The following is a 27,318-nucleotide window of genomic DNA, read 5'->3' on the forward strand; positions in this document are numbered from 1 at the left end:
CACACAAACACACAAACACACACACACACACACACACACACAAAATATAAATATATAAATATAACCTCGGTAACTAAAAAATTAGGCTAACAATATGGAGGTCAACACACTATGCAGGACTTATGGTTTAATAGCAGCAACTTGAATTAAAAAGTCCAGATACTCGACATTAATTGCTCAGCTTTATTTATCAATTTTAGATTTTCTAAAATACCTGACCTTCCTAAAATGTTAATGTCTGATTACTCTTTATTTATACCTTTTGGGATAGTGGAGGTCAGCCTGCCCCAGTCTTTATGTGACACTTGTTGAGGTGGTTACAGTCAAATAAGATATGAATAAGGAAGACAAAAAATGACAGCAGTGACTGACAAAAGGTTGCCACAGAACAGCTCTACCATTGAGTGATGCCTCCTCCACTCGATCTCCTTCACCCCTCTCTTTCCAATAAATAGGTCTCTTTAAGAGAAGGTTTTTTTTGCTCTGGGTAACGTGGGGAGTCTCATACTGAGAATCTTGCTCACCAACACACACTTAGTTCATCTGCTATGATCTTTTCTCACTGCACTTCAGTAATATTGTCTTGCATGTTGGACAGGAATCATTCTCAGTAGGTTTCTGAGGAGGACATATTGTTTAAAGGGTTGTAGAACAAGCCTGATCTTCTCAAAGTTTTTTTCACCAAGGTCCATTCTTGGTATCATGTATCTTATTAAAGAAACTTTCCACTATAAAACCTTAAATTTAAGCATTATTGGCAATAAGGCCACACGTGGCCTTGACATCACTATTAAATTGTATTGGCTATCCTCCATGGTATCGTACCATTTTGTTTCTAACCATCGATTCCTTTTCTATCAATCCATTTTCTGTCCTCAATAGGTCAAAGGGAAACTGAAGGATAAACCCAGATGGCTTTAGGTAAAGGTTACCTAGGACTGGTAGCAATCCATTCTCAGGTCAATTTTAGACAATCATTCACACATGTTCCTACCTATGGACAATTTTGAGTCTGACCATGCCTGTTTTGTGAAAATTAGAGGGGAAACCAGAGTACCCAGATAAAACTCATGTAAGTGTAATGGTGCGATGTTGTGCGCTATAATAGGAACAGGACGTGGAAGCGCACTTTCATTTTGAAAGGCAGCACTTTCTCTGTCATTTAGTCTCGTTTGTTCTTTCCAATGTCATTGGGGATATAAGGAATTGTGTTTAAAAATCTTCATTGTCGGGGGGAAAATACTGTTGACTTGGTGGAAGATCTGAGAAACAAAGGAAGTAGGGTGCGTGCTTTAATTTGAAGCCACACTTATTGTGTGGTGGGAGGAACTACTTCCTCTTGTTTGTGAGCCCTCCGAGTGTAAGGTACACGTTTTGTTCTCCTCCACATACAGTATTTTCATTGTCTTGTTGTAGAATGTGTTTAAAACGTTTGCAAAGCGGGTGTAGTCACAGAGGCGCAGTATGAATACGTTTAATTGTTTTTAAGCATAAATTTGCTAGTTGGAGGAGGAGTGGAAAGGGTGCCATGTATGTGCTGCAGAGGAAACAGCGTGGTGACCGTGTATTGATGTTGCAGAGTTTTGATAGAAATTGTGAAGAGAAATCTGTGAACATCCGCGAATGTGTCTCCTTTATAATACAGGTATGTGAGTTTATGCAAGTTTTTTTTATATTCTTTTCATCTATTGCAATGTAAATCACACATTTGTTTTTGCGATATATGTCCTCTTGTTTGTTAGGCTTCAGAGTGTAAGGGTTTTGAGAGTATTTGTGAAGAGAAATCTATGAACATCTGTGAATGTGAGAATTAGACCAGGGTGAGACCAGCCAATGAGTGTCTTCTCATTCATCATCCACAAAAATACACAATGCAGAGTTAGGCCCATTATATAAGCATGAGGAGAAAATGCCAACGCCACAAAGGAGGAGTTTCATTTAGACATAAAAAGAGCTTTGATCATATCATCAGTATTTGCCTGGGCGACATGTTGGAGGGCTGCATTGAGATGATAACCATTGTTTGAAACTGAAAGAGTAAAGACCGACGCATGTTCATTTGAGTTTTTTTCCCCCTCTATAACAGTTTTTGTGTTCTATTTGTAAACAGTTGTGTTCCCCGAGATGGGCTCAGACGTAGGCTAAAAAGTTAAAGAAATAAAATAAATAAGAAATAAAACAGACCCAGAATAATTACCTGGTTGACTTCCAGTACTTTAGTTAAAACAGCATAGACTGGATTTTCCTAACATTAGCATGAAGGCGAGATAGGGTGTGCAAGGCGGGAATAAGCCACCATTCCGTTCAGCAAATAATCCTAAACTTTTTACGTTTATGTACTTTTGATATGATACCACCACAACAATCAACCGGTAGCCAGCATACTGTACATAGCGAAGAAAAATATGTCAACATTGAATATGGAGATACAGTATTTCATGGACAGTACATGGAGAAGCAATGCAACTAAACATTTACTTAAATCACAAAATACCCCCCCACAAAAAAAAAAACCACACACATTTAATCTTTAATTGAGATACTGTCTATGACCTATTCACAATGGGTCCACAACCCACATATGGAAAACTAACACTAATAAAATGTTGAAAAATGAAATCAATTGAAAATGTCTGAAAATTGAGACTGATCAGAAATATTAGGGTTCTTGATTTCCTGTTTTGTCTGGGTCTGGTCTGCTTCCCCTCTATTAAACCTTTGCATTTCAGAGTTATCAAGCTTCTTTTGTTCCCTGCATCCATTCCCCCCCCCCCCCCTCTCTCTCACTCACTACTTACAGTGCCGTCGGCAGAACCTGGGTTATGATCCAATCACAGACTAGCTGCAGCAATCACTGTCTGCTGATTGGTTTTATAATCCTCACTTGGGATCTCAGATGGGTGAGAATCAGCTGGCTGAGAAACGCAACACTGAAAACAGTCGAATTGATGAGTGCACTCTCAGACTTTCACACAAAAAACACATTTGTTTTTTCCCCATTGCCTTGACATCAACATTACAATATTACTATAGCTTTCCTTTTCTTTCCAGAAGCAGTTGATCAAAGTATTTGTGGGAAAAAATGATTTGAAAAAAAGAGGAAAAGAATGACATTCAACCTCAAATACACTGTCTAAAATAAATTACACATCACTGTCGTTTGTGGCTCAAACCTATATGCTTGCAAGTTGTGTAGGACTTGCTAGCTTGCCGTGTTCTTTAAACCAGACCACCAATCATTGAAATTAGAAATGCTAAAACATTTGTCTCATTATTCTACAGACAAACACCATAGGCATTAAAAAGGTGACCAAAAAAAAAAAAATAATAAACATTGTATAGGATGTTCTGGGTGTATCCCCGCAGAGAATTTTTTTCAACGTTCCCACATAAATCAAACAATCTGGAAGACTCTGAAGAGACCAGTATGGAAACATAAACAAATTGTCTTCACGCAGTAAAACATTAATTTACACTGCTCAAGAACATGTTGATGGACCAATTTAAGATGAAAATTGAATTTTCATGTTTTTGCGTTTTTGTTCTAGCCTCCAACTTGAGCCAGGCCCACCACCACCTGGATCCGATGCCTGCTCCAAGCTGTGCCACACGAATAGCATCCTCCTCTTTAAGCGAAAAAGAATTGACTTAAATCATTGTCTATTTCACATAATTTTTCACTATAACGAATATCAAAGGCGAATCCCAAATGCATAACGTAGAAATGTATTAGGTACAGTATTTTTCCATTTTGTTGGCTATTTCTGAATTTGAAATTAGTTTATTCTGTGTTGTGACATTCCCAAGCATTGCTCTGTTGTCTAATACAATTAACATTAACATCTGTAAACTAATTGGTAAATAGCCGTGTTTCCTAATTAATACAAGATGTACAGCATTAGTGGATCACCTCGTGTCACTGATGTTACGTGTTGTTCGAGGTTCCGCTGTGACCACAACACGTACCACCTCAATGCAAAAATACAAAAGATCAGTGCAACACATACAACACTGCGAGACCAGATGAGCACAAAATTAGAGTATCAATAAATAGAGGACATCTGCACCAGAGGTTGGTATTGTAGACAAGTATTGTACACAAGTAAGAGTACTGTTTCTTGACAATTTATTAATTTATGTTCGCTATGGAGTAATATTCACGATTACATATGTGTGCAGATGGTGGATATATCTGGAATGGTTCTGTTTGCCAGCGTTCAAGGAGTATGAAAAAGCCTATGAAAACAATGACGGCGACACCCCCATTCCCAAAGTAAAAACTCATTGGATCTATGCAATGTACACAAATGTCCCATTTTAACTGGAATTTCGCTGAAAGGCGAACGATTTGCATGTATGATTCTAGCATTTTTTCCCCCCTTAAACTTAGCCAGGTTAGAATGTATTCATTAATTTATACCATTAAATACAGTGAAGTGAATAAGTATTTGAACACTGTGCTATATTGCAAGTTCTCCCGCTTTGAAATCATGGAGGGGTCTGAAATTTTCATCGAAGGTGCATGTCCACTGTGAGAGAGATAATCTAAAGAGAAAAATCCAGAAATCACAATCCATGATTTTTAACGATTTATTTGTGTGATACAGCTGCAAATAAGTACCTGTCCATCAGCTAGAATTCTGACCCTCAAAGATCTGTTAGTCCGCCTTTAAAAGTCCACCTCCACTCCATGGATTATCCTGAATCAGATGCACCAAACTTGCATCATGACCAAGACCAAAGAGCTCTCAAAATACACCAGAGACAAAATTGTACAACTCCACACTGCTGGAAAGGGCTACGGAGAAATTGCCAAGCAGCTTGGTGAAAAAAAGGTCCACTGTTGGAGCAATCATTGGAAAATGGCAGAAGCTAAACATGACGGTCAATTTCAATCGGAGTGGATCCCCATGCAAGATATCACCTCTGGGGGTCTCAATGATCCTTAGAAAGGTGTGGAATCAGCCCAGGACTACACGACAGGACTTGGTCAATGACCTGAAAAGAGCTGGGACCACCGTTTCCAAGGTGACTGTTGGTAATACACTAAGACGTCATGGTTTGAACTCATGCACGCCACGGAAGGTTACCCTGCTTAACCAGCACATGTCAAGGCCCGCCTTAAGTTTGCCAATGACCATTTGGATGATACAGAGGGCTGTGGTCAGGTTAGACCAAAATGGAACTTTTTGGTCATAATCGTGTTTGGAGGAAGATGAATGATGAGTTCCATCCCAAGAACACCATCCCTACTGTGGGGTGGTAGCATCATGCATCATTGATTATATCTGTTTTCAAGACAATGAGTTCAAAGGTAGAAGTTAGGTGGTGATGTGTAACCAACTACAATATGTACAAAATGAGAATATATGAATGATTTCCTTCACAAAGGCTTCTGTACCAAATATTCGCATTGGTTTTCTCAGGTGTTCAAATACTTATTTGCAGCTGTATCACACAAATAAATCGTTAAAAATATCATACATTGTGATTTACTGGATTTATCTTTTTAGATTATCTCTCTCACAGTGCACATGCACCTAGGATGAAAATTTCAGACCCTTCCGTGATTTCTAAGTGGGAGAACTTGCAGTATAGCAGCGTGTTCAAATACTTATTTTCTTCACTGTACTTGGTTCATTGATTTATTGTAAATATTAGCAAAATCAAGATGTTTCAATATACATTGAACAAACATGTATTTCTGTCCTCAAATAATTGATTAATGGATTATAATGTAATGTAAGTAATTATGAATAATAAAATACAAAATGATGAGTTATTATTCTATTATGAAAATAAACAGTTTACACATTCACTTGGATTTCTACACGTTGGAGTGCGTCTCATTATTTTTTCCCCATTTACACAATGGAATATTTGCGAGGTCATGGGTCACTAATGTCTAATGAGAGAGCCTGACTCACAAGTGTTTTCGTGCCTTATTTCATGAGAACTAATGGGCCTCAACCACACTTAACAGTTGGCAGCACTTCTCTAGTTAACAAAATAACATCAATAATATAACATAACATACACACACACACAAAAATACAGTATATACTCTATATACTGTACAAAGCCCAGATTCCCAGATCAATATGTGTTCCCTAATATTTTAATATCCAGAGACCAAGAGCTGATTTTCAAACCTCAATATTTTATTAGTTGTAGCAGTCCTGTAGTAGAATTTTATCAGCCTCATAACCTCAACCTGAAAACGTATTACAAGGTCTGTCTATTATTCTTCCTCTATAAATACACAATTTGCCACTTGTACAAAATCACTGTAGCTTTTTTGTGCATAAATAATCCATCTATCCATTTTCTTCGCCGCTTACCCTCATGAGGGGTGCTGGAGTCTATCCCAGCTGTCAATGGGCAGGGTACACCCTCAACTGGTTGCCAGCCAATCGCAGGGCACATTGAGACAAACAGCCCCACTCGCAATCACACCTCGGGGCAATTTGGAGTGTCCAATTAATGTTGCATGTTTTTGGAATGTAGGATGAAACCAGAGTGCCTGGAGGAAACCCACGCAGGCACGGGGAGAACATGCAAACTCCACACAGGCGGGGCCGGGATTGAACCTGGGACCTCAGAACTGTGAGGCCAAAGCTTTACCAGCTCTTCCACTGTGCCGCCTGCATAAATAATAGTATGAGATTTTTCATTTCGGTTACCAGATGTACTCGACTGGAGCACTCTAGACTGTCCAGCTTCATGTAATGGCCAGCCAGACCCAACTGCATTGCATTGTGGGATTTGTATGCTGGCCCCGTCCCCAGTGCTCTTATGGCTTATTGTAACATTTCCTCTTAAATCATGAACACTTCAAGCATCATTAGCTCCATTAAGGTCGTGGACATGTTTTTACCGTGTAGTTTATGAGATTATTAGCCTGGGTCTTGGAACCAATATCTTTTATACTGCCTCTTGCATTATTTAATCCTAATTTCTGAATGCAGTATTGGGGTCTTTGGGTGTCGCGTTCTGCTCATTCTGAATGTTTCATCACCATCCTTATTGTGTATCCTATTTACTGTGTCCTTGTCCAACATCTGGTAAGTTGTTCAAGGACAGACAATTTACTCCACGTGTGCCTTTCTGTTTGAATATTAAAATTAATTGTACAGCTGTTAGGAAGTATTCCAACAATAATTGGAAGCTATAAAATTTCAATCCATAATCGTTTTGGAACTGTTCTATACAACAAAAAATTATAGATGCTATGAAGCATTTCAGCGCTGCAGATTTAATGATTTCTCTTGCAGTTTTCTTCTGCCTGCTTTATTTGTATGGTCCGTGTTCATTTGTCTAGTTTCTAGTTATTCCACTGGTTGTCTTGCTATAGCCATCAATCCATCCTCCATCCATTTTCTGAGGTGCTTATCCTCACGAGGGTCACGGGAGTGCTTGAGCCTATCCCAGGTGTCAACGAGCAGGAGGCAGGTTACACCCTGAACTGGTTGCCAGCCAATTGCAGGGCACATAAAAAAAAAAAAAAAAAATTCACACTCACAATCACACTTAAGGGCAATTTAGAGTCTCTAATTAATTCATATTCTAAGGATGTGGGAGGAAACTGCAGTGCCCGTCGAAAACCCACACAGGCACAGGGGGGCATGCTAATTCCAAACAGGCAGGGCCTGGATTTCAACTCCAGTCCACAGAACTGTGGGGCTAGGCTGATGCTCTAACCAGTCGCTCCACCCTGCGTGCTACAAATTTACAGAAATCTTTTCGAGGTTATCTGTCACGGTCTGTGTTTTTGCTGAGATTAGGTTTAGTTTTGCTTCTTGTTTTGTTTTTCTACATCCCATGCTAATCCCTTGTCTTTCTCATTAGGTTTTTGTTTCCACCTATTCTGTTTAGTCCTCCTCCTTGTGCCTACTAATCAGCTCCTGCCAGCCATTCATGTCTTGTCTAGGTGTGTCTCATTGTCTCATCAGTTAATTTGGATTGAGTTGCCGGTTTGTTTTTTCTTCAGTGTGCCTGTTTATTCCATCACAGTTACAGGTTTTTATGGTGTTGAGGCAAAAAGGGAGAGGACCCATATGTACAGATCTAAGGTAGGAATACAGGAATATCTAAAAAAAAAAATACATAAAACAAAAAAGGTAAACAACGATTAAGGAAAAATCTAAATACTAAATGAACAAAGTCCAAGAAAATCAAGACGCAAAGAAACACTAGGAATAAATGCACCAACATAACATAAGGGACGTGACCAGAAGACATAATGCATGAGACACTGATACACAAATATGGACAAAACATGAATGGCTGAATGGAGCTGATTGGTGGACACGAGTAGCAGGTCTAAAGAGAACAGGCGGAAACGAGAACTTTATGAGCAGGACAGCACATTAACAATTTAACATTAACATCTTCTGGGTCACTAGGTGTTGTCATGGTGGTGAGTTAAATTGTCTATGAAGATTATGTCTTAAATCTTACTTCTTATTTAACAGCATGTCATGTTATAGATTAGACTATTAATCCAATACTCATAAATTGCCTTTGTCCATTATCTTTTTTTTAAATTGCAGGAAAGTGTAGACATCCTAGACTCAGGGTCAATTTAAGGATCCGTTATCAGAATAGTTTTCAGCAGCATTTTTATACTAATTTTAATTCATCAAGAGGGAACAAAGTCCTTACGATATAAAACTGGTCAAATGAAGTCCACTGTCTTTCCACAATCTTTTACCTCCTCATAGTGATAAATGGATGCCTATTTGCAAGTTAATTCATCGAATCCAATCATTTCCACAAGGTGATTAATCCAATTATCATGTTTCGTCGTGTTACCTGCATTTCTTCACATCATATCCATGTGTTAAGATGGCACAGTCATGTTCTTGGAGTTAAAACTTTCTTTGAATTATTTTTTTTCTTTTTTTACAAAACTTGCCTTTTAACCAGTTCAGGTACGAAGACATGATCCAGACTACAAAGTCATGTTACTTCATTAGGCCTGTTGAATTATAACGCTAAAAACAATTGCATTGCTTTTATCTATATTGAGTGCTCAGACAGATCACCTGCTGGGGAGAAACAGTACAGGAAGCCAGACAGCCCACTTCACATATACAGACTCACACTGCCCCCCACGGGGTCAGGAAGATAAGCTGCTTTGGGAAAGGGATGCACCTTTCACTTCCTGTCAACATGGGCAAGTCGTTGTTCCACACCAGTGGGTCTAAGTCTTGACCTCACTTATTCCCATTCTTCCTTGCCACAAAATGCTATATGTCTAAAAATAATATGCATAATTTTTTTTAAAGAGCACAATACAGTATTGTTCTTCTGACTTGGAGGATTTTTCGTGTTCAAAAACATAACTATGCTATAATTGGTAGACTTCAAAAGAATATCCACTTCCTTTTTAATCCTTTGACCCCTTTCTTCTGGTTCCCCTCATGGGCATCACACAAAAGAGCATCTTTCATCAGTCCTTCATTTTAACTTTTTACCGTGAATCAAATTCCATATTTCCCCTCTGTATAAATCCCACCAGTACCTCTAAAAGAAACGTAAAATGATCTCAGACTGAGTTCAGTTATCAAAACATCTTTACTGAAAATGTTCATAGTTAGCTTCCCATTTCTTTGATTCTGACAGTTGCTAAAAATGTGGTTTAAAAGTCAATATTTCTATGAGGGATGGGCATGAAAATAAATTCGTTAAGATGTTTATCTGTTTGAAGTAATTTTATTTATTGTGGGACAGGCAGCAGTGGGAAGTTGAGCTTTGTCAACAATGATGATCACTGATCAGCGAGTTTAAAAAAAAAAAAGGTAACTGATCAGATCACAAGATGGAGAAATGTCTATTGAAATGACTCGTTTATACCCTTAATTGCTCAAAAAAATTATACTTACAATAATTAACGTATCTTTTTTCATGTTTCTATGCTGGTTAGGCATGTGTGTCTTGGAAATCACTGCTCTAGTCAGGTCAAGTGTTCTAATTAGCCAGGTCAAACCAACATTACATGACAGAAATAATGGGTGCTAAATTACTGTAATTAAATTACTTTCTTGTCATTAAATTACTTCACAAACACCAAACCCTTAGAGCACGATTCGATAGAATGTTACAACAGTTAGTGGAAGCACCAGCTTGGCAGGCTACATAACATTTTGTTGCTTGTTTACAAGCTGTATCGTATTAAAAGTATATGAACATAGCTCAAGCAATCCTTAAGTGAAAGTCATCTCCCAAGCACCGCACCCCCACCAACACAAGTCCCCCCCCCACATTTAGTTCTTATACAAGACACAATGCGATCGACTGTTGTTGTCGTTGGTTGGGATGTGGTGGTATCGGAACACAAGATTTTATTTTATCTACTGTATTCTGAGAGTGCAGTTGTGAAAGCTCAAATTTGCGTGTTGTCTGCCAACTTTATTTAATTTTTTTTAAATAGCCGCATTGCTGGCCAGATATTTACAGTACTATGTCAAGACACCCGAACAGGCTAAAAATACACCAGCTTTTGGATTAAAAAAATACTATACACATTGGCAACGCGGTGTAATTGTCTTTAGTGGAGCCGATCAATGATGTTATTGATGGGATCAGTGAATGATGACGTTAAAGCCAATCTTCAGATCATCATAAAATGCGAATTACTGGCTGATACTGATAAGGCCATTCAGATTGGTGTAAAGTACAGTCAATCCAGACCACAGCTATGGCTTGGGCCGCAACATTCCTCTCAATACTGACATCAAAACAGAAGTTCAGAAATTTTAAAAAGAGATTTTCCCAACCCATTACAAAGAATGCTTAAAACACAGCACCCGTAATATCCCACAGCTGCAGAATAAGGACTAAAAAAATCAATTAAATGAAATCATTAGTTAGTTTGTAATGAAAAATGTTTGTTTCTTTGCGGTGAAGTTGCCTCTTCCTTACATTATCAGGTAATATATCACCCGCGGCTATAATAATTGAAACAGAAAGCAAATTGCCAAAACTAGAGGCTCATTTAGTCCGGATATAAGCAGACATATGATAGTAATTATGTTACTATTAAGTTTATGGCCAATGCAATATGAATTGCATGAGGAAAGTATTTCCCTCGGAGAGGTTTGGTCTATCTCATTCAAGAGCCGCAGTGTCTTGTAAATGCAGCTTATCCACTTAGTAGCTGTAATGGGTGTATAAAGCCATTAAAAATACACAGTAAATGCTGAGAGGTAAATTATGCACAATTTACTGCTTGTAATATCAATGCTTTGACTTTCTCCTGATGTAAATACAAGTTTAATGTTACTTAGAACAATAGAAATGATTATTTTGCACCTCTGTTTGTTTATCAGGACTACGAGCTTCCAAATGAGACAATATTGTTAGAATAAATATTTCAGAAAGTGCTGTACTGTGGCTTCTGATGAGTTAGTCGGCAGAGGTTGACTGTCAAACTCAAGGACACATTGACTGTGAAACCTTCTGCTAACAAGACTGTGTAGCCTGTCGGGATTTACTCCCCACAAAGCATGCGTTGTGCGGTCGTGTGAGTTATGTGTGTCATCCATCTGTTGCACAAACACACGCTGCCGAATTGATGGCCATTTAATGTCCAAACAGACACGCAAGAACTAAGTAATGCCTTTTCTCCGTGAGAATGTGGTCAAATACCGAGCCCCAGACCAACTCTTAATGCTTTAATCGTGTGAGAGTAAATGATGTACAAGCTGTCTAAATGGAAATAAACACACAGAAGTGAAAACTGTGTACACACTACAAAGGTCTAAGAGTCATTTAACAAAGGTTTCTACATGAACTAAGGACACAAAAGGTAAATAAAGGTTTTAATGACTTTCTGTTCCATATTTAAATGGTCAACATCACAGCTTTCATCTTTTTCGCTCCAAATACTCTGATTATTCCAGCAGAGACGATTGCGTGTTGGAAAAACAAAACGACAAAGATCGACAAAATAAGTTATGTTTGCCGCTTGATTCTAGCCTGCCCAATTGTTCATCCATATTTAATCAACAGTAAAATTCTCGTTTTATACTTTATTTACATTGTTTTCAACCCGTTCCACACATCATGCACTTAGGTTACTGTAAAAACAGACCCACTTTTCTTTCGGCCTCTCGTTTCATGATCTACCTAATCCACACAACAATGTAACCTTTCATCCTCAACTTGACCTTCATTGTTTCATCCTCCTCTTTTTTGGTACCCCCTCTCACTCCGACACTGTCTGCGGATCCTAGGTACTCACTGTAAGGCCCATTTCACCCAAGCCATCGAAACAGGCTTTTTGCCGTCCTGTGTGTAAAGTAGGCTACAGATAAGGTACGGAACAGGGAGCTTCCAATGTAATATAGAATATAGGATAGTCGGAAGCCAAACTGAAGTTTAACACTCATTACCCATTTCTCTTACCCGTGTCTGTTAATGTTGAAACCAATTCCTGCTGTCCCAGATACTAGCACAGAGGTCACTACACATCTAATTACTTAAATCAAACTCCATTGGCTGTGTGAAAACACTGGAGACACACCAATATCCTGTGCTTTTGTGACTTGTCTGAAAGATACAAGCAATTAAATGTCAGCTCAACATTGTACCGCCAAAGTGACAGTTTTCCAAAAAGGCAACACCAGTGTTATATTGTGGTTAACAGGGCCTTCTTCGAGTCAGAATTCGGAGCACGTTTAATGTAATGTTTAACATGTATGTTTACAATAATATTGTCGCTGCAAGATTTTGTTGTTTCTCTTACAGCAGACATTGTTTGCTGGTTTCCTCCCACATCCCAAAAGCCTGCAACATTAATTGGAGAGACAAAATTTCCCCTAGGTGTTATTGTGAGTGTGACTGTCTCTATATGTCCTGCGATTGGCTGGCAACCAGTTCAGGGTGTACCCCGCCTCCTGCCTGTTGACTGCTTGATAGGCTGCAGCACTCCCTGCGACCGTCGTGAGCATAAGCGGCAAAGAAAATGGATGAATGGATGATTTAGCATTGGGCATAAAGACCACACATTTAAATCCTGCCTGTTATCACATCATAAACCCAATTTTTCCTGCTTTCATTTACTTCTTGTCAGTATGAAACTCTTATTAATGTAGTATAACTGTTGAATGACACATTGTGGTGGTGTTTTATTTTCTTAAGCTATTTATTAATTTACTTATTGTCTTGGTTTTAAGCGTACACTCACACACTGCACATGTTTCTGGCGCCGTTCAAAACAAGCCCCCATTACATTTGCTGACTGGACCAGTTTACAATGGCATTGACATCAGTTATGGCGGAACAACTTCTGTTCTAAAGGTCATGTGGCCATATGTGAGAAGTGTTGCTGTCATCACTATGCCGGTGCCAATCACTCCTAACATACACTTCAGCAACTGTTGATTTTTGTCTAAGCTCCCCCCAAAAAAAGACCCTAAAATGATTTCGCTATTGTATTTATTACCATTTTAACACAGCCCTTGCATATTCCACATTTGATGTATTATTGCCCATAGCCTTATGGTTTAGTAATAAAATAGATGTATGGTAACAGGCAAAGTAAGGAAATTCCATTGTACGTTTCATAATTTGGCCTCTTTATGTAAACCATTCATGAAGCAATTCTTGTAATGGTGCAATAGTGTAGCAAGTTTAAGGTTAAATAGTGGCATTGGGAGTTTATTATACGAGTACTCAGTGTTCTGAATGATGGATGCAAGCTTTAATTTCTTGTAGCTTTGCGCAGCAGAGTGCTCGCCTACAGTCTATTGGCGCTATATACCACCTGGCTTTTAATCGTAAACACCAATGATCTTAGGCGGCAGTGGGACGGGGGAGTATTATTCACCTATGCGGGTTTTCTCCCGGCACCGCCGGTTTCCTCCCACGTCCCAAAAACAGGCATTCATTGGAGACTCTAAATTGCCCGAAGGTGTGATTGTAGCATTGTCTCTCTCCAGGTGCCCTCCAATTGGCTGGCAAGCAGTTCAGGGTGTACCCTGCCTCTTGCCCAATGTCAGCTGGGATAGACTCCAGCACTCCCGCAACCCTTGTGACGATAAGCGGCTCAGAAAAAGTATTACTGCTCCATTGGCAATGCAGGACTGTTTACACTGATTTCTATCCCTGCCAAAACACCTAGTCCACTTCTTAATACACAAAAGACCCCTGGGAACAGCCTACTCAATCATCATTTTCAAATAAATTATTACTATAAAAGATAGGATCACACAACTTGTCTGCAACTAATTGAACTTACAATTGTCCAAATTAACTACTTGCTGAGTTTTCTTTCATTTAATTACAGCTGAAATTTGACAATACAATGGTTGGATGGTGTATCCTATTTGGATTAATTTAACTGTGGAATCGCTTAACTTGACTCCAAAGGTCACACAATTCCAATTTCTGTCAAAAGTTGCCTTAAGCTACTCCAGCACATCTCAAAAGGCCAAATTTAAAAATACTGTACGTAGAAGAAGTAAAATTTTAGATTTTTTTCCTTGGCTCCAGTGCACTGGCAGTCAGATGTTACACATGACTACAAGATGAATTGTGCATTTTCCATCCATCCATCCATCCATCCATCCATCCATCCATCCATCCATCATCCATCCATCCATCCATCCATCCATCCATCCATCCATCCATCCATCCATCCATCCATTTTGTGTTCCGCTTATCCTCACTACGGTCACGGCTGTGCGAGAGGCGGGGTACACGCCGAGTTAGTCACCACCCAATCGCAGGGCACGTTATAAACAAACAACCATTTGCATTCACATCTATTGGCAATTTAGAGTCTTCAATCAAACCTACCACCCATATTTTTGGGATGTGAGAGGATAGGCACAGGGGAAACCTGCAAACTCCACACAGGGGAGGGCGGGGTATAAACCCGGGTCCTCAGCACTGTAAGACAGGTGCATTAACCAGTCGCTCTACCGTTCTGCCTACATTTTTCCAAATGATTTGAATTGAATTCGATTGATCAATTGATTGAAGTCAAACATTTTCATGAAACGTAGCCTACTGTACAGACATGATGATGACGACTTTGCAAATAAGAAAACTCAACAGCATCCTGAATGTCTGTTTTGAGGGCTGTACGTCTGCTTTCTTTTTTGTGAGAATCCATATTTTCCTCAAGCCTGAAAGAACAGATGTACTTTGTAGATAAGTTATCATGCTGACAGGAGGGTAGTGTCAGAGCCAAATCAAATTGCATCATTATTAGGGGCCCTTTAAAGTTGGAGCTCAATACATCATAGTATTCTCATTTAAATCATTTATTTTGCGAGAAGGGGAACAAATATCAAGTGAAAAGGTATTTCTTCTGTCACAAAGGTATATTTCTTGCTCTGACTGTACATATCCCTTATAAAAATACTTGATACATACTTCCTTTCCCTCCCTGTTTACACTTATTCTGAAAATAGTCCTGGTATAGTGTTCTCGTTTCTTTGTGACTCGGATGTTACTTTCTCTTTCATGTGTTTGTGTCCAGCTTCAAAGGTGGGCGTCATGATTGCAGGCGCCGAGAGATGCACCTGAGAGATGAAGGGGGACAGGGATTCTGCCGGAGACCAAGGTCACAGTGAGGGTGAACACCTTCAGAGCATTACACCAAAGCCAGGGAGCATCATTGGTTCTCAGTCAGTTTGCAAGTGAGTGGTGATCTTCCGATGTCACTGCCTGTCCCAGACAGTCACACGCTAAGGTCTGGATCTATTAGATGGGAGCCCAACACCGGTCCAAGCAAAGGTGGGGGGGCACTGCAAAGTACATTCACACCCACAGGGACTTTCACTAGTACATCAAACACTAGAGCAGACTACATTTTTGTATACAACCTTTCCCTCAAAGATATAGCAGAGTGTGTGCTTTTGTTCTCTCCCTATTATTCGTTAAAGTAAAATGATAATGTTAAATAGATGATTTGGAATGATTAAATATAGGTGTTGGTGATCATTTTTCAAAGTGAGTTTTTACTGCAGCATGTGCATCATGGCAGTTCCACAGTACATACTGTAATAATTACTGCACTAATCATCTAAGAAGCAAAAGGAGAGAAGATTTGGAATCTGAGACTACAACAGAAAAAAAAATACCATGGTTCTTTTCCACATGGAGCAACTTGGATGGTAGCCATTACCCATTAGTTCTAATTACGGCGCCCACATTTGTGGTGGCTTTGTTTAAATCAGTGATCACTAATCTAAAGCTAGCTCTACTTTCATCTCAGGCAAAGATTGTCCAAAAAAAAACAAAAAAAAAAACCAGGCATGTTATCTGACAAAATATAAATAAAAGCTCCATGATTCATGAAAAATCAAACTATAGTTTGTTCTCACACAGAAACTGTCTGTTCCTATACTGTAATTTGATTTCATATTTTTTCTCCTAAAAGCCTTTTACTTTTGCTCTAAAGGAAAAGCTGTACATGACACCATAATTGGCTCTACTGCGATTCAGTTGCGTGCATTTCCGATTTAGACTATGCACTATACGTTGCTAAGGCTACTAACTTTGAGCATTGATTTCATGTACGTCGAGGACCTTAATAATCTCTGACTAAAGGTTCAAGTGAAACCTCTATTTCCTCCTTCCTTACACAATTATGTCGGTGAGAGGTTTGTGTTTCACCGAAAGGTAATTCACACAAAGTTACACCTTGATTGATGTCTTACTCACAATTTGTTCCACTTCTTTGGTGACATTTTGTTTTTTGAAACAGCTATTTGACACACACAAAGTTACACTTTGGTTGATGTCTTACAATTTGTTCCACTTCTTTGGTGACATTTTTTTTAAACACCTATTTGAGCTTTAAACAATGGGTCATTGTTCATCTTAAGGTACTCGATGATTTTGGCTTTGAAGTCCTTGCTAAACTGGCCGCGGTTGCAGGTATAGTGACACTTGCAGGTTTCAATTACAGGGGCACGAAAATAAACGCTTAATCCTGCCATCCCTTTCCCAGACTTCTTATGGTGTTCAGGTTTGCAGGGAGCTGGACCCTATCCTAGCTGAATTCAGGTGAAAGATAAACTACACCATGAACCAATCACAGGGCATATAACAAGATTGGCAACCAGTCACACTCTCATTCACGCTGTCAAGGAGCGAGAACTGAACCAATCAAAGTCGAGCAAGTGTAACACTACACCATTAGTGACGCCAGTGCATAATCTATTTTTAATTATTTCTGAACTCTTTACAGTATCAACATTTTTTTTTGCTTGATGCAGTATAACTTTGTGTTCTTATGTCTTCTGATATCTGAGAATTGTCACTTTCTATTGCACAAGCTATAACATGTAATTAATTTTAGTAGTAATGATGATGATGATCCCATTTCCTGCGTTCTTAATTTGTTTTGTTAATTTTGGTGAAGGTGAATGTTTTTGTTTTTCAGATCACACAGTATGTTTCTAAATTGTTCATCATCATGTCATGTTCCTGAATGCATTACAACAAAAATAGGACAATGTATCACAGAAATTAGATAGGAAAGACAATTACTCTGTATAACAGGAGATAAGCCATTTAACCTTTAGGCCTTCGGCTTTAAATCAATGCCACACCGCGTTGTTGCGGGAAATTATTGTGGAAGGGGTGTTGACAATACTTAACGACTCAAATGCATCCAAGGCTTCATCCTAAATGTACTGTACGAGGGAGATGTAAAGGATGGGGGGGAGAAAGTAGAGATCCGGCAAATAACCAGGACAAATACGTTGACAAAATCACTAAGGTGGCAGAGAACTGTCGAACACATTCATCCTGTTCAATTGTTCCTCCCTCTATCTGCCTTAACAGAAGGCATAAGAAGTGTTTGTGTATGTGCCAGCATGGGAGAGACCGGATACTGATGACTAGGGCCTTGTAAGTTGTGTCCACACCAACACAAGGTGGACGCGTGACATTCATGGTTCGACACTAAATATTCCCTTTGCATGTCCATATGCTACACAGTAATTGGGTTTTCCTGGGGGACGGCTTTAGGTACCAAGGACATGTATATTCCTTCGGAGAGGTTGATAAATCAACTTCTAATAAGACAGCTATCATAAAGGTTGTATTTATAGCCACCCACTCCCCAAGGCTAATGCTCTGAGTCCAGTTCTTGCCCCACATGCATGCATACATGCAAATGTGAGTGAGATGAGTATGACACACACATGGAGAAAATGAGAAATATGAGAATTTTCAATGGTTATGATATAGCACTCGTTTTTTTTTTTTTAAATAGTGAACCACTTTTTGTTGAATTACCACCACTATTCCTACTGTCAAAGGTGGAATTGGATACACTGTTGTCCTAGGATTTTGTGACTGTTGTTTGGAAACTGAGAATCGAGTGAAACAAAGCATTTTCTCAGACAAATAGCCACATGCCAAGAAGAGTGCTTCCTTTGTTTGAATTTAGCCACATTGAACATATCCAATGGAATCAGAAATGATAAAAGATAAACTGGGTCTCTATTTTATTCTCACCATGAGTCTTTTTCTCTTGAATAACTGTAATATAACACTGCAGAGAGAATTAGCATGTATTGTTATTTTTGTAATTTGTAGCTGTGGATTATTAGATGTTAAAATGAGGCAGTAATTACAAATCCCATAGAGAATATTGCTTTGACTCACCGCTGACTAAGGTTTTAGTTTTAGTTCCTGGTAGTTCCTTGTTTCGCACGTGTATGTGTAAATTGCGATCTGCTAAATCTGCTACAAAGCCACACGTTTGGCTAAAGTCTCCTTATGACCTACATGGCTTGCGGTGGAGACACTAGCCAGATAAAAATGTTTGTTTCAGACTTGTGTGGCAATCTAAAACTGATGTACCGCTTGGAGGAAGTGTGGCTAAAGGAAAGTGGAGCTCAGCACTGTGGTGATCGGTATCGATTCATCCAAAGACTTTCAACCCCCTTCCCCCTAACACGGCCCAACCAGCTCCTTGAGGCCCTGAGTGTTTCAAGTCATCTAATTTGTATGGCTGTTGTTATTATTAGTGTTTCTGCAGCACAGCACAGCGCTTTGGTCTCAGGCCATGGACAAACCGCTTTATGTTGCCGTGCCTAATAAACATCATTGGGATTTTCCCTGGCTGGTAATTAAGTGTGCGGATAATTTGTCATAGTTAGTTAGAGCATGTTGCGATGCTGGGAGAGGGCTGGATAGAAGAAGCGCAGTGGCTTAGAAGGCCAGCAGTTCCATGCATTCAGCTCATTCATACCTAGAGCTGCAAATTGATGCTGGCACCTGCTGGGGTACAAGGCAGAAGGCCAACACAGGTCAGGGAAGATAAGACGCAATCTTTAATAGAGTTTGACTTGAACAATCTAGTTAACTTTAACAGTAATGCTTTTTGAATTCCAATTACCAGTTCACTTTGCTTGCATGACCACAGTTTAAAAACTATAAATAACCAACAGATTAATTCGAAAAATAATGAGTAAAAATATTTAAGGGCTGTCTTTAGAGAATTGGAAAAAGTTCAGTGGTATTTGAGAAGTATGAAAACATTGACCCTGACTGTAGTTTACATCGCAATCCCTTATGGATTGTATTTTCTCACTGTTATAGGATATAAAACTTTTTAAACTATACACACAATGGCTTTAATTCCATCTATCCACCCAATCATCCATTTTCTGAGCCGCTTATCCTCATGAGGGTTGTGGGAGTGCCGGAGTCTATCCCAGCCATCTTCAGGCAGGAAGCAGGATTCGCCCTGAAATGGTTTCCAGCTAAACGCAGGGCTTTAATTCCTATGAATGTATTTGGGAAGCCATCCATACTTCTTCCCCTCTTTTATGCCTCCTCCTTTCATTTTCTTCGTTCATCAGCTTCTCAAAGTTTTCTTTCTATTTAGCGCACTACTGGCACAGGTAAACACAGTTCCATCTCTATCCTTAATCACCCTAATCTTCTGCACATCTTTCCCATCTCTATGGCGCTGTCTGCCCAACCTGTAGATAGCCTTTTCTCCTTTAGTGTATAACCTGGCGTACATGTCCTCATATGCCTCTTGTTGAGCCCGGCTCTACCTTTGCCCCACATTACATCTCAATGTATTCCTTTCTCCTGTCCCAAGTCCTCTCAGTATTCCACCTCTTTTTTGCGAACCTGTTCTATGATTTCCTGAACTTTGAGGTTGCACCTGCCTTTCTCTCTGATCAACCTGGCTGTAGTAGTCCAGTCTTCTGGGAGCTCCTCCTGTGCACCAAAAACCCGTCTCACCTCTTTCTGAAAGGCTGCACAATGTTCTTTTTTCTCAGGTTCCACCACATGGTTCTCTGCTCTACCTTTGTCTTCTTAATCTTCCTCCCCACCAGCAGAGTCATCCTACACACCACCATCCTATACTGTCGAGCTACACTCTTCTCTCCCACTACCTTACAGTCAGTAACCTCTTTCTGATTAAGTCATCTGAACAAAATGTAATCCACTAGTGCGCTTCTACCTCTGCTTTTGTAGGTCCCTCTATGTTCCTGCCTCTTCTGGGAAAAAGGTCTTCACTAATGCCATTTCCATCCTTTTTGCAAAGTCCACCATCTGTCCCTTAAAGTTCCTTTCCCGGATGCCATACTTACCCATCACTTCTTCATCGCCCCTACTTCCTGTTTTCTTCGCCAATATGCTCATTACCATCTGGCCCAATCAAAACTTTCTCTGTGACTAGGATGCTCAGAACTACTTCATCAAGTTCTTTCCAGGATTTCACTTTCACCTTTAGGTCGCCTCCTACCTGTGGAGCATAGCCGCAAATAACACCCTAAATTTCAAGTTTCAGATCTGAGACTCTTTTCACCTCTGAGACATTCTTAGCTAACCCTTCCTTTAAAAAAAAACCAAAAAAACACTCCATGGCAAAAAAATTTAAAGCCTGCCCCTACTCTTTGTCTTGGATGCATGATATACTGTACCTCTCTCCTGAACTTTTCCCTCCATAGTACCAACATTCAATGTCCCCATACGCAGTTGTAGGCCTTGTGGATTGCTCTTCTTCTTCTGCCAAAGAATCCGCTGACCTCCTCTTCTTTATCTTCGACCTACAATAGCTAAATTTCCACCGGCGGCCTACATGTTAACGGTGGGGGCGGCCAATCCGGTATGTGATTCTTTAGATGAACGCTCATTTGTTTGGCAGTTTTAAATTTAATGCCCTCCCTGATGCAACCGTCTGCCTGGTTTGTGCCCCCAAAGTTCTGATTGCTGTTTGTGCATATATATATATATATATATATATAATATATATATATATATATACACACACACCACACAGAATAAAGAAAAGGTTATTCCTGACAGGAAATTATCACATCCATATAGTTTCTGATGCCTGTGGGGAGTACTGAAGAATGGTCTGTATATGTATGCATTTGTAAAGGAACCCATTGCACCTGTAACAAATCATATATATTAACCTCACCAGCATAAAGCATTTACCAAAAGGGCCATCTGCTTTTTAATAAACCAAGACTAATTTATCTTTGGCTGCAGTCAATTATTACAGATTCTTGCTTCCGCTCAGAACACTCAGGAATTCATATGCCTACATCTTTTCTGCTGATGACAACTCCATGCAAATTGTGTTTTCTGTTCATGTTTCCAAATCACATATCAGAGTTTCATGTGAATGTGTCCTGGGAAATGTGGATGTATTAGGAGGACACATAAATTTTACAGTTCAGTTTGGCTTTAAATAACAAGGTTTACACGTTAGAAGAGAAGAAGAATTTAGATGAGCCTATTCCGTGATCTTTTGGAATTTCTTTTCACATTTGTGGAATTATAGTGCCAAGTATTCGTATATGCCTTCAGATATCAAAGCTCTATCCATTAGTTGAGGGTACTCTTGCAATTAATTATACTGTGACACATCAACAGTAATCTTTAAAAATAAAGTCTAAAGGTTCTGATTGCTGTTTGTGCATATATACATATATATATATATACACACACACACAGAATAAAGAAAAGGTTATTCCTGACAGGAAATTATCACATCCATATAGTTTCTGATGCCTGTGGGGAGTACTGAAGAATGGTCTGTATATGTATGCATTTGTAAAGGAACCCATTGCACCTGTAACAAATCATATATATTAACCTCACCAGCATAAAGCATTTACCAAAAGGGCCATCTGCTTTTTAATAAACCAAGACTAATTTATCTTTGGCTGCAGTCAATTATTACAGATTCTTGCTTCCGCTCAGAACACTCAGGAATTCATATGCCTACATCTTTTCTGCTGATGACAACTCCATGCAAATTGTGTTTTCTGTTCATGTTTCCAAATCACATATCAGAGTTTCATGTGAATGTGTCCTGGGAAATGTGGATGTATTAGGAGGACACATAAATTTTACAGTTCAGTTTGGCTTTAAATAACAAGGTTTACACGTTAGAAGAGAAGAAGAATTTAGATGAGCCTATTCCGTGATCTTTTGGAATTTCTTTTCACATTTGTGGAATTATAGTGCCAAGTATTCGTATATGCCTTCAGATATCAAAGCTCTATCCATTAGTTGAGGGTACTCTTGCAATTAATTATACTGTGACACAGCAACAGTAATCTTTAAAAATAAAGTCTAAAGGTTCTGATTGCTGTTTGTGCATATATATATATATATATATATATATATATATATATATATATATATATATATATATATATATATATACATACACACACACACAGAACAAAGAAAAGGTTAGGCCTGACAGGAAATTATCACAGGCCATATAGTTTATATATATATATATATATATATATATATATATATATATATATATATATATATATATATAGTTGAATTAAAATTCTGGGCAAAATTTGCCTTGAGAGTCACCCAAAAATTTGGAGTGGAAACTGAGTGTTTAACAAATTTTAAATTTTACATGATGCCCTTTTTACATATGCAGTATGTAAGATATACTTTCAACTCGATCCATACGTTTTATGTCCGCTTATCCTTCCTGGGGTTATGGGTGTGGTGGGGCCAATTCCATCTCTCTTCGGGGGAGCGACAGGCTACACTCTGAACTGGTCGGCAGCCAATTGCAGGGCACATACAAACAACCATTCACACTCACCTTCAGACCTCTGGACAATTGACCCCTCCGTGGATATTGCGCAATCCGCGTCATTGACCAATCAGAGGCCAGAGATCTGCATAAACCAAAGCCCATTTTTGCTCCCGCCATTTTCTCAGACAACATTGCATGGTCCAGTATAGGTTTAGTTAGCGTTTTATCGCGTATTTGGGTTATTTAACAAAAAATATGGTTAAGAGGTGTCGTCACGGACTTTGTAATAGTGACGACAGGTATCCTGAAAGGCTAGTTGGTGGAGTTCGATTCGTACCCTTTCCAAAACCAAAGACCCAGTCAGAAAAATGCCTTCGATGGATCAAACTTTGTGGAAGACCGCATCATCAACTAAATCCATCTAATATCAACCGGAACACATATGTTTGCACGAAGGTATGCCCTATATTTGATTTTCAATACATGTCTCGTATAAATGAATTCAAAGTTCTTCGCTAGCATAACACTGCTGCGTGTGAACGATTGACACACTTATTCTTTGTTGAACGATATTTAGCAATGAACGGACTGCACAAACGTATTGATTTCCTGCTGGCTCGCGACCGACGCTTAACCAGACTGTGTTTGCACGAAGATATGCCCTAAATTAGATTTTTAATACACGTCTCGTATAAATGAATGAGACATTCTCCGCTAGCATAACACCGCTACGTGTGAACGATTTACACACTTATTCTTTGTTGAGCGATATTTAGCGATGATCGGACTGCACAATCATATTGATTTCTTGCTGGCTCGCGACCGAAGCTTAACCAGACTGTGTTTGCACGAAGATATGCCCTAAATTTGATTTTTAATACACGTCTCGTATAAATGAATGAGACGTTCTCCGCTAGCATAACATTGCTACGTGTGAATGATTGAATGAAATCAGAAGCATGGCGTCTCTCTCAGTTAAGAATGTATTGTATTTAGAATCTATAATATATCGTTGATTTGAATGAAATCAGAAGCATGGAGTCTGTCTCAGTTCAGAATGTATTGTATTGTATTTGCCATTTTTACTGTTTGTCTTACGTCAGCGCACGTGGCGTGACGTCACTTCAGGAGGCGTGGTTAAGTGCCCTGTACGGAGGGGTCAATTTAGAGCCCTCCATTAACATGTCAGCCAATGTTTTGGGGATGTGGGATGAAATCAGAGTACCCAGCGAAAACCCGCGTAGGCACGAAGAGAACATCCAAACTCCATGGAGGCGGACCTGAAATTTGCAATCCTATCTGCAATCTAACTTTTTTTTTTTTTTTTTTTAAAGTGTTACTCTCCCAGTCCTGAGGACCTGGGTTCAAATCCCGGGCCCCACCTGAGTGGAGTTTGCATGTTCTCCCCGTGGCTGTGTGGGTTTTCTCCGGACATTCCGGTTTCCTTCCACTTCCCAAAAACATGCATGAATTGGAGGCTCTAAATTGCCTCTAGGTATGAGTGTAAATGGTTATTTGTTTCTATGTGCCCTGTGATTGGCTGGCAACCACTTCACGTTGTACCCTGCCACCTGCCCGATATAGATAGCTGGGATAGGCTCTAGCACTTGTGCGGATAAGCGCCTCAGAAAATGGACGCATCATCAAAGTAAAGAGATTTTAAAGAGCCTATCCATCTAGTTTCCATACCACTTTATCTTACTTAGGTCATAGGTGAGCTGGAGCTGGGTGAGAGGTTTAAACCCCAAACTGATCCCCAGCCAATCGAAGGGCAGTTTAAAGAACAATTCAATGTTTTAACATATTGATATTTCAGTCGTTGAGACATGGCAGCACAGTGGATGAAAGTGATGAGAACATCCAGTTCAAAGTTCTAAGGTTGGGGGCTAAAATGGTTCTTACAGTGAAGAAAATAAGTATTTGTACACCCTGCTAGATTGCAAGTTCTCCTACTTAGAAATCATGGAGGGGTCTGAAATTTTCATCGTAGGTGCATGTCCAGTGTGAGAGAGATAATCTAGCCACAGGTTCCAGATTTCAATGGAATCAGATCCTGCTTTTTTTTCTAAAACAACTATTCAATAAAGAAAAAATAAAAACAAACATGTCCATAAAATTACACAAAAACTGTGTAGACCTTACTCCAGGTCCCTAAAGCACTTAAAAAATCTGTAGGTGAGTTTATTAACCTAGTGTATGTTAGTGCTGTCTTGTAGCCAAGGGACTTGCCGTGTGTCTATGCATTGAACTTGGGGATTCCTAATGAAATAAAAAGGCTAGGTGTGACATTGTGTTTACCTAGAAAGACTGCCGAGCTGTCCCTGGACGCACAAAATAATGCATTTAATGTGTTGTGGCTGTATGAGAAAATGTGTTTTTACCCCAAACTCCCTTAACAACAGAGGAGCACAGGGTGGGATGGAGCCAAAGAACAAAGACGACAGAAAAATGTACACTGGAGAAGAAAAGCGGGAGAACACAAAAACCTGTGTTTGCAAATTACAAATTAAAAGCCTGTGCATTCTACACACCATACCATATCTCACAGGAATTTTGGTCTTTTCAACTAAAAACTCTTAAGAGATTGCAGGTACTGAGAGAACCACATTAATTTCCCAGCAATGCATATACAGTAGCAATGGTTTAGGAGAAAAAAAAAAGACTGTCCAGCTAGACAAATTGCATTATTTTGCATCGACTATAGAGAATAAAGACTTCTGTTCATGCAAAGGTATAAAGTACAATCAACAACAATATTTATATCTAAAAAAAAAAAAAAAAGTGTTGAAATGTACGTAATTCTGTTTAACTGCCCACCATTTAACATGAAGAACTTTGTGTTGTCATCTTCAAAAAGTAAAACAGCTTACTCTTACCATATTGTTTGTTTTCTTTGACAATAAATCCTAAAGCAGTTTTCTTGTGGAGCCAATTTAGGGACAGACTCCCACATTCAAATGACCCAAGAGATCTCCACATGAGCATCAAGCCATTTAGAAATGGCAGCAAAGAAAAACTTGCCTTCAAGGAAGAGACCTTGAGCAGATTGAGTCAAATCTGTCTTTCTTGGTAATACAAAATAATGGCTGGATCAAATCTTGCAAGAGCAGAAAGAAATTTACACGGCAGATTAATCGAACTACCAAACCACAACAGGTGAATGGGACAGAAAATAAAGTTGGCCATTCACCAGCAGAGAAGCGAACCAACCAATCAAACAGCCTTGCAGTGGCAAAATATCCCCATTAAAACCTAATGAGGTCTTTTCCTGGATCAGGGTCTGGCCAATCCATCAAAGCCCACGGCAAGATTAATGTGTGAGTTTTCCTGAAACTCAACAAATAGACTGGACTAAAACATGCCATCTTGTGTTGAGACAAACAGTTATCTGTGTGCAAAGCCACGAGTCAGCTCCATCACTGACTGCTCCTTTCCCATCAAGTTATCTTGAGGAGACTTCTCTTTCTATTGGTTAATCCGTTGCATATGATTGCAATATTTCAACAAGCAACAGAATATAGAAACTACTTAAGGTACTTAATGATTGCATTTAGCCATAATTAATTAATTTACCATGTCGCCAAAACATGTTAGGCCACGATCTCACACGTTAGGCTTTGTAATTGAACATCTGCTCTTGTAACATCTTCAGAGACCAACAGTGTTCTACAGCTACCCGGTAGAGGTGTGATTAGTGCAAATGAAGAGAAATAAAGGATTAGAAATGGAATGCAAGTGAAAAAAGGATAAGGGAATCAAGGCTATTTCGTTCTATGTACTGTATATAATATTACTGTGAAGAAATAAAGTTGACACTCACCACCCTGGTCAGTGCTGACTGTAATGATGGCGACCTGTCGAGGAAATGAACTCATGTCTGAAACGCCGTTGAGTGATTCGATCTCAAAGGTGTAATTAGCGTGCGCGGAAAAGCCCATGACGGTAACTGAGGCGGTAGTCAGGCCCAACGGTTGTGGCAGGAAACGCAGCTCTTCCTCACAGAGGTGGCACTGGTCAGGCTCTGGACCACAGCGTTTGCATTGGACATTATAGGTGAGGTCTCTGCGACCCCCAGTGTCACTTGGGGGTGACCATTCCAGCATCAGACATGAGTCATTGAGGCTGAAAAGTAGGTTACGTGGAGGGGATGGAGGGCCTGTTAAAAAGGACAAAGAGACCATTACTTAGGAATAATGGCTGAAATACACAAAGGAAAACATTCTTAAACTTTTAAAAAGTTTGAAGTTTTACTACACACAAGGGGTCACATATTCTAACAAAGCTAGGCTTTC

The 27,318-nt window shown here is 39.4% G+C and overlaps 1 protein-coding gene and 1 long non-coding RNA gene across 2 annotated transcripts in view; one reads left to right on the plus strand and one right to left on the minus strand.

Moving 5' to 3' along the window:
- Positions 1–27,318, minus strand: part of LOC133512288 (ephrin type-A receptor 6-like) — an 83,333-nt gene that overhangs the window by 42,328 nt on the left and 13,687 nt on the right. Inside the window, exon 3 of the mRNA XM_061841765.1 lies at positions 26,847–27,182. Within this exon, the coding sequence (XP_061697749.1) occupies positions 26,847–27,182 (336 nt within the window). The remainder of the gene's footprint in view (positions 1–26,846; positions 27,183–27,318) is intronic.
- Positions 7,967–17,096, plus strand: LOC133512289 (uncharacterized). Its single transcript, XR_009798150.1, has 4 exons — positions 7,967–8,072; positions 15,494–15,653; positions 16,845–16,896; positions 16,970–17,096. It is a non-coding gene; the product is annotated as an uncharacterized LOC133512289 (long non-coding RNA).

The sequence above is a fragment of the Syngnathoides biaculeatus genome, chromosome 14 (assembly GCF_019802595.1).
Source record: "Syngnathoides biaculeatus isolate LvHL_M chromosome 14, ASM1980259v1, whole genome shotgun sequence".
NCBI classification, from domain to species: domain Eukaryota; kingdom Metazoa; phylum Chordata; class Actinopteri; order Syngnathiformes; family Syngnathidae; genus Syngnathoides; species Syngnathoides biaculeatus.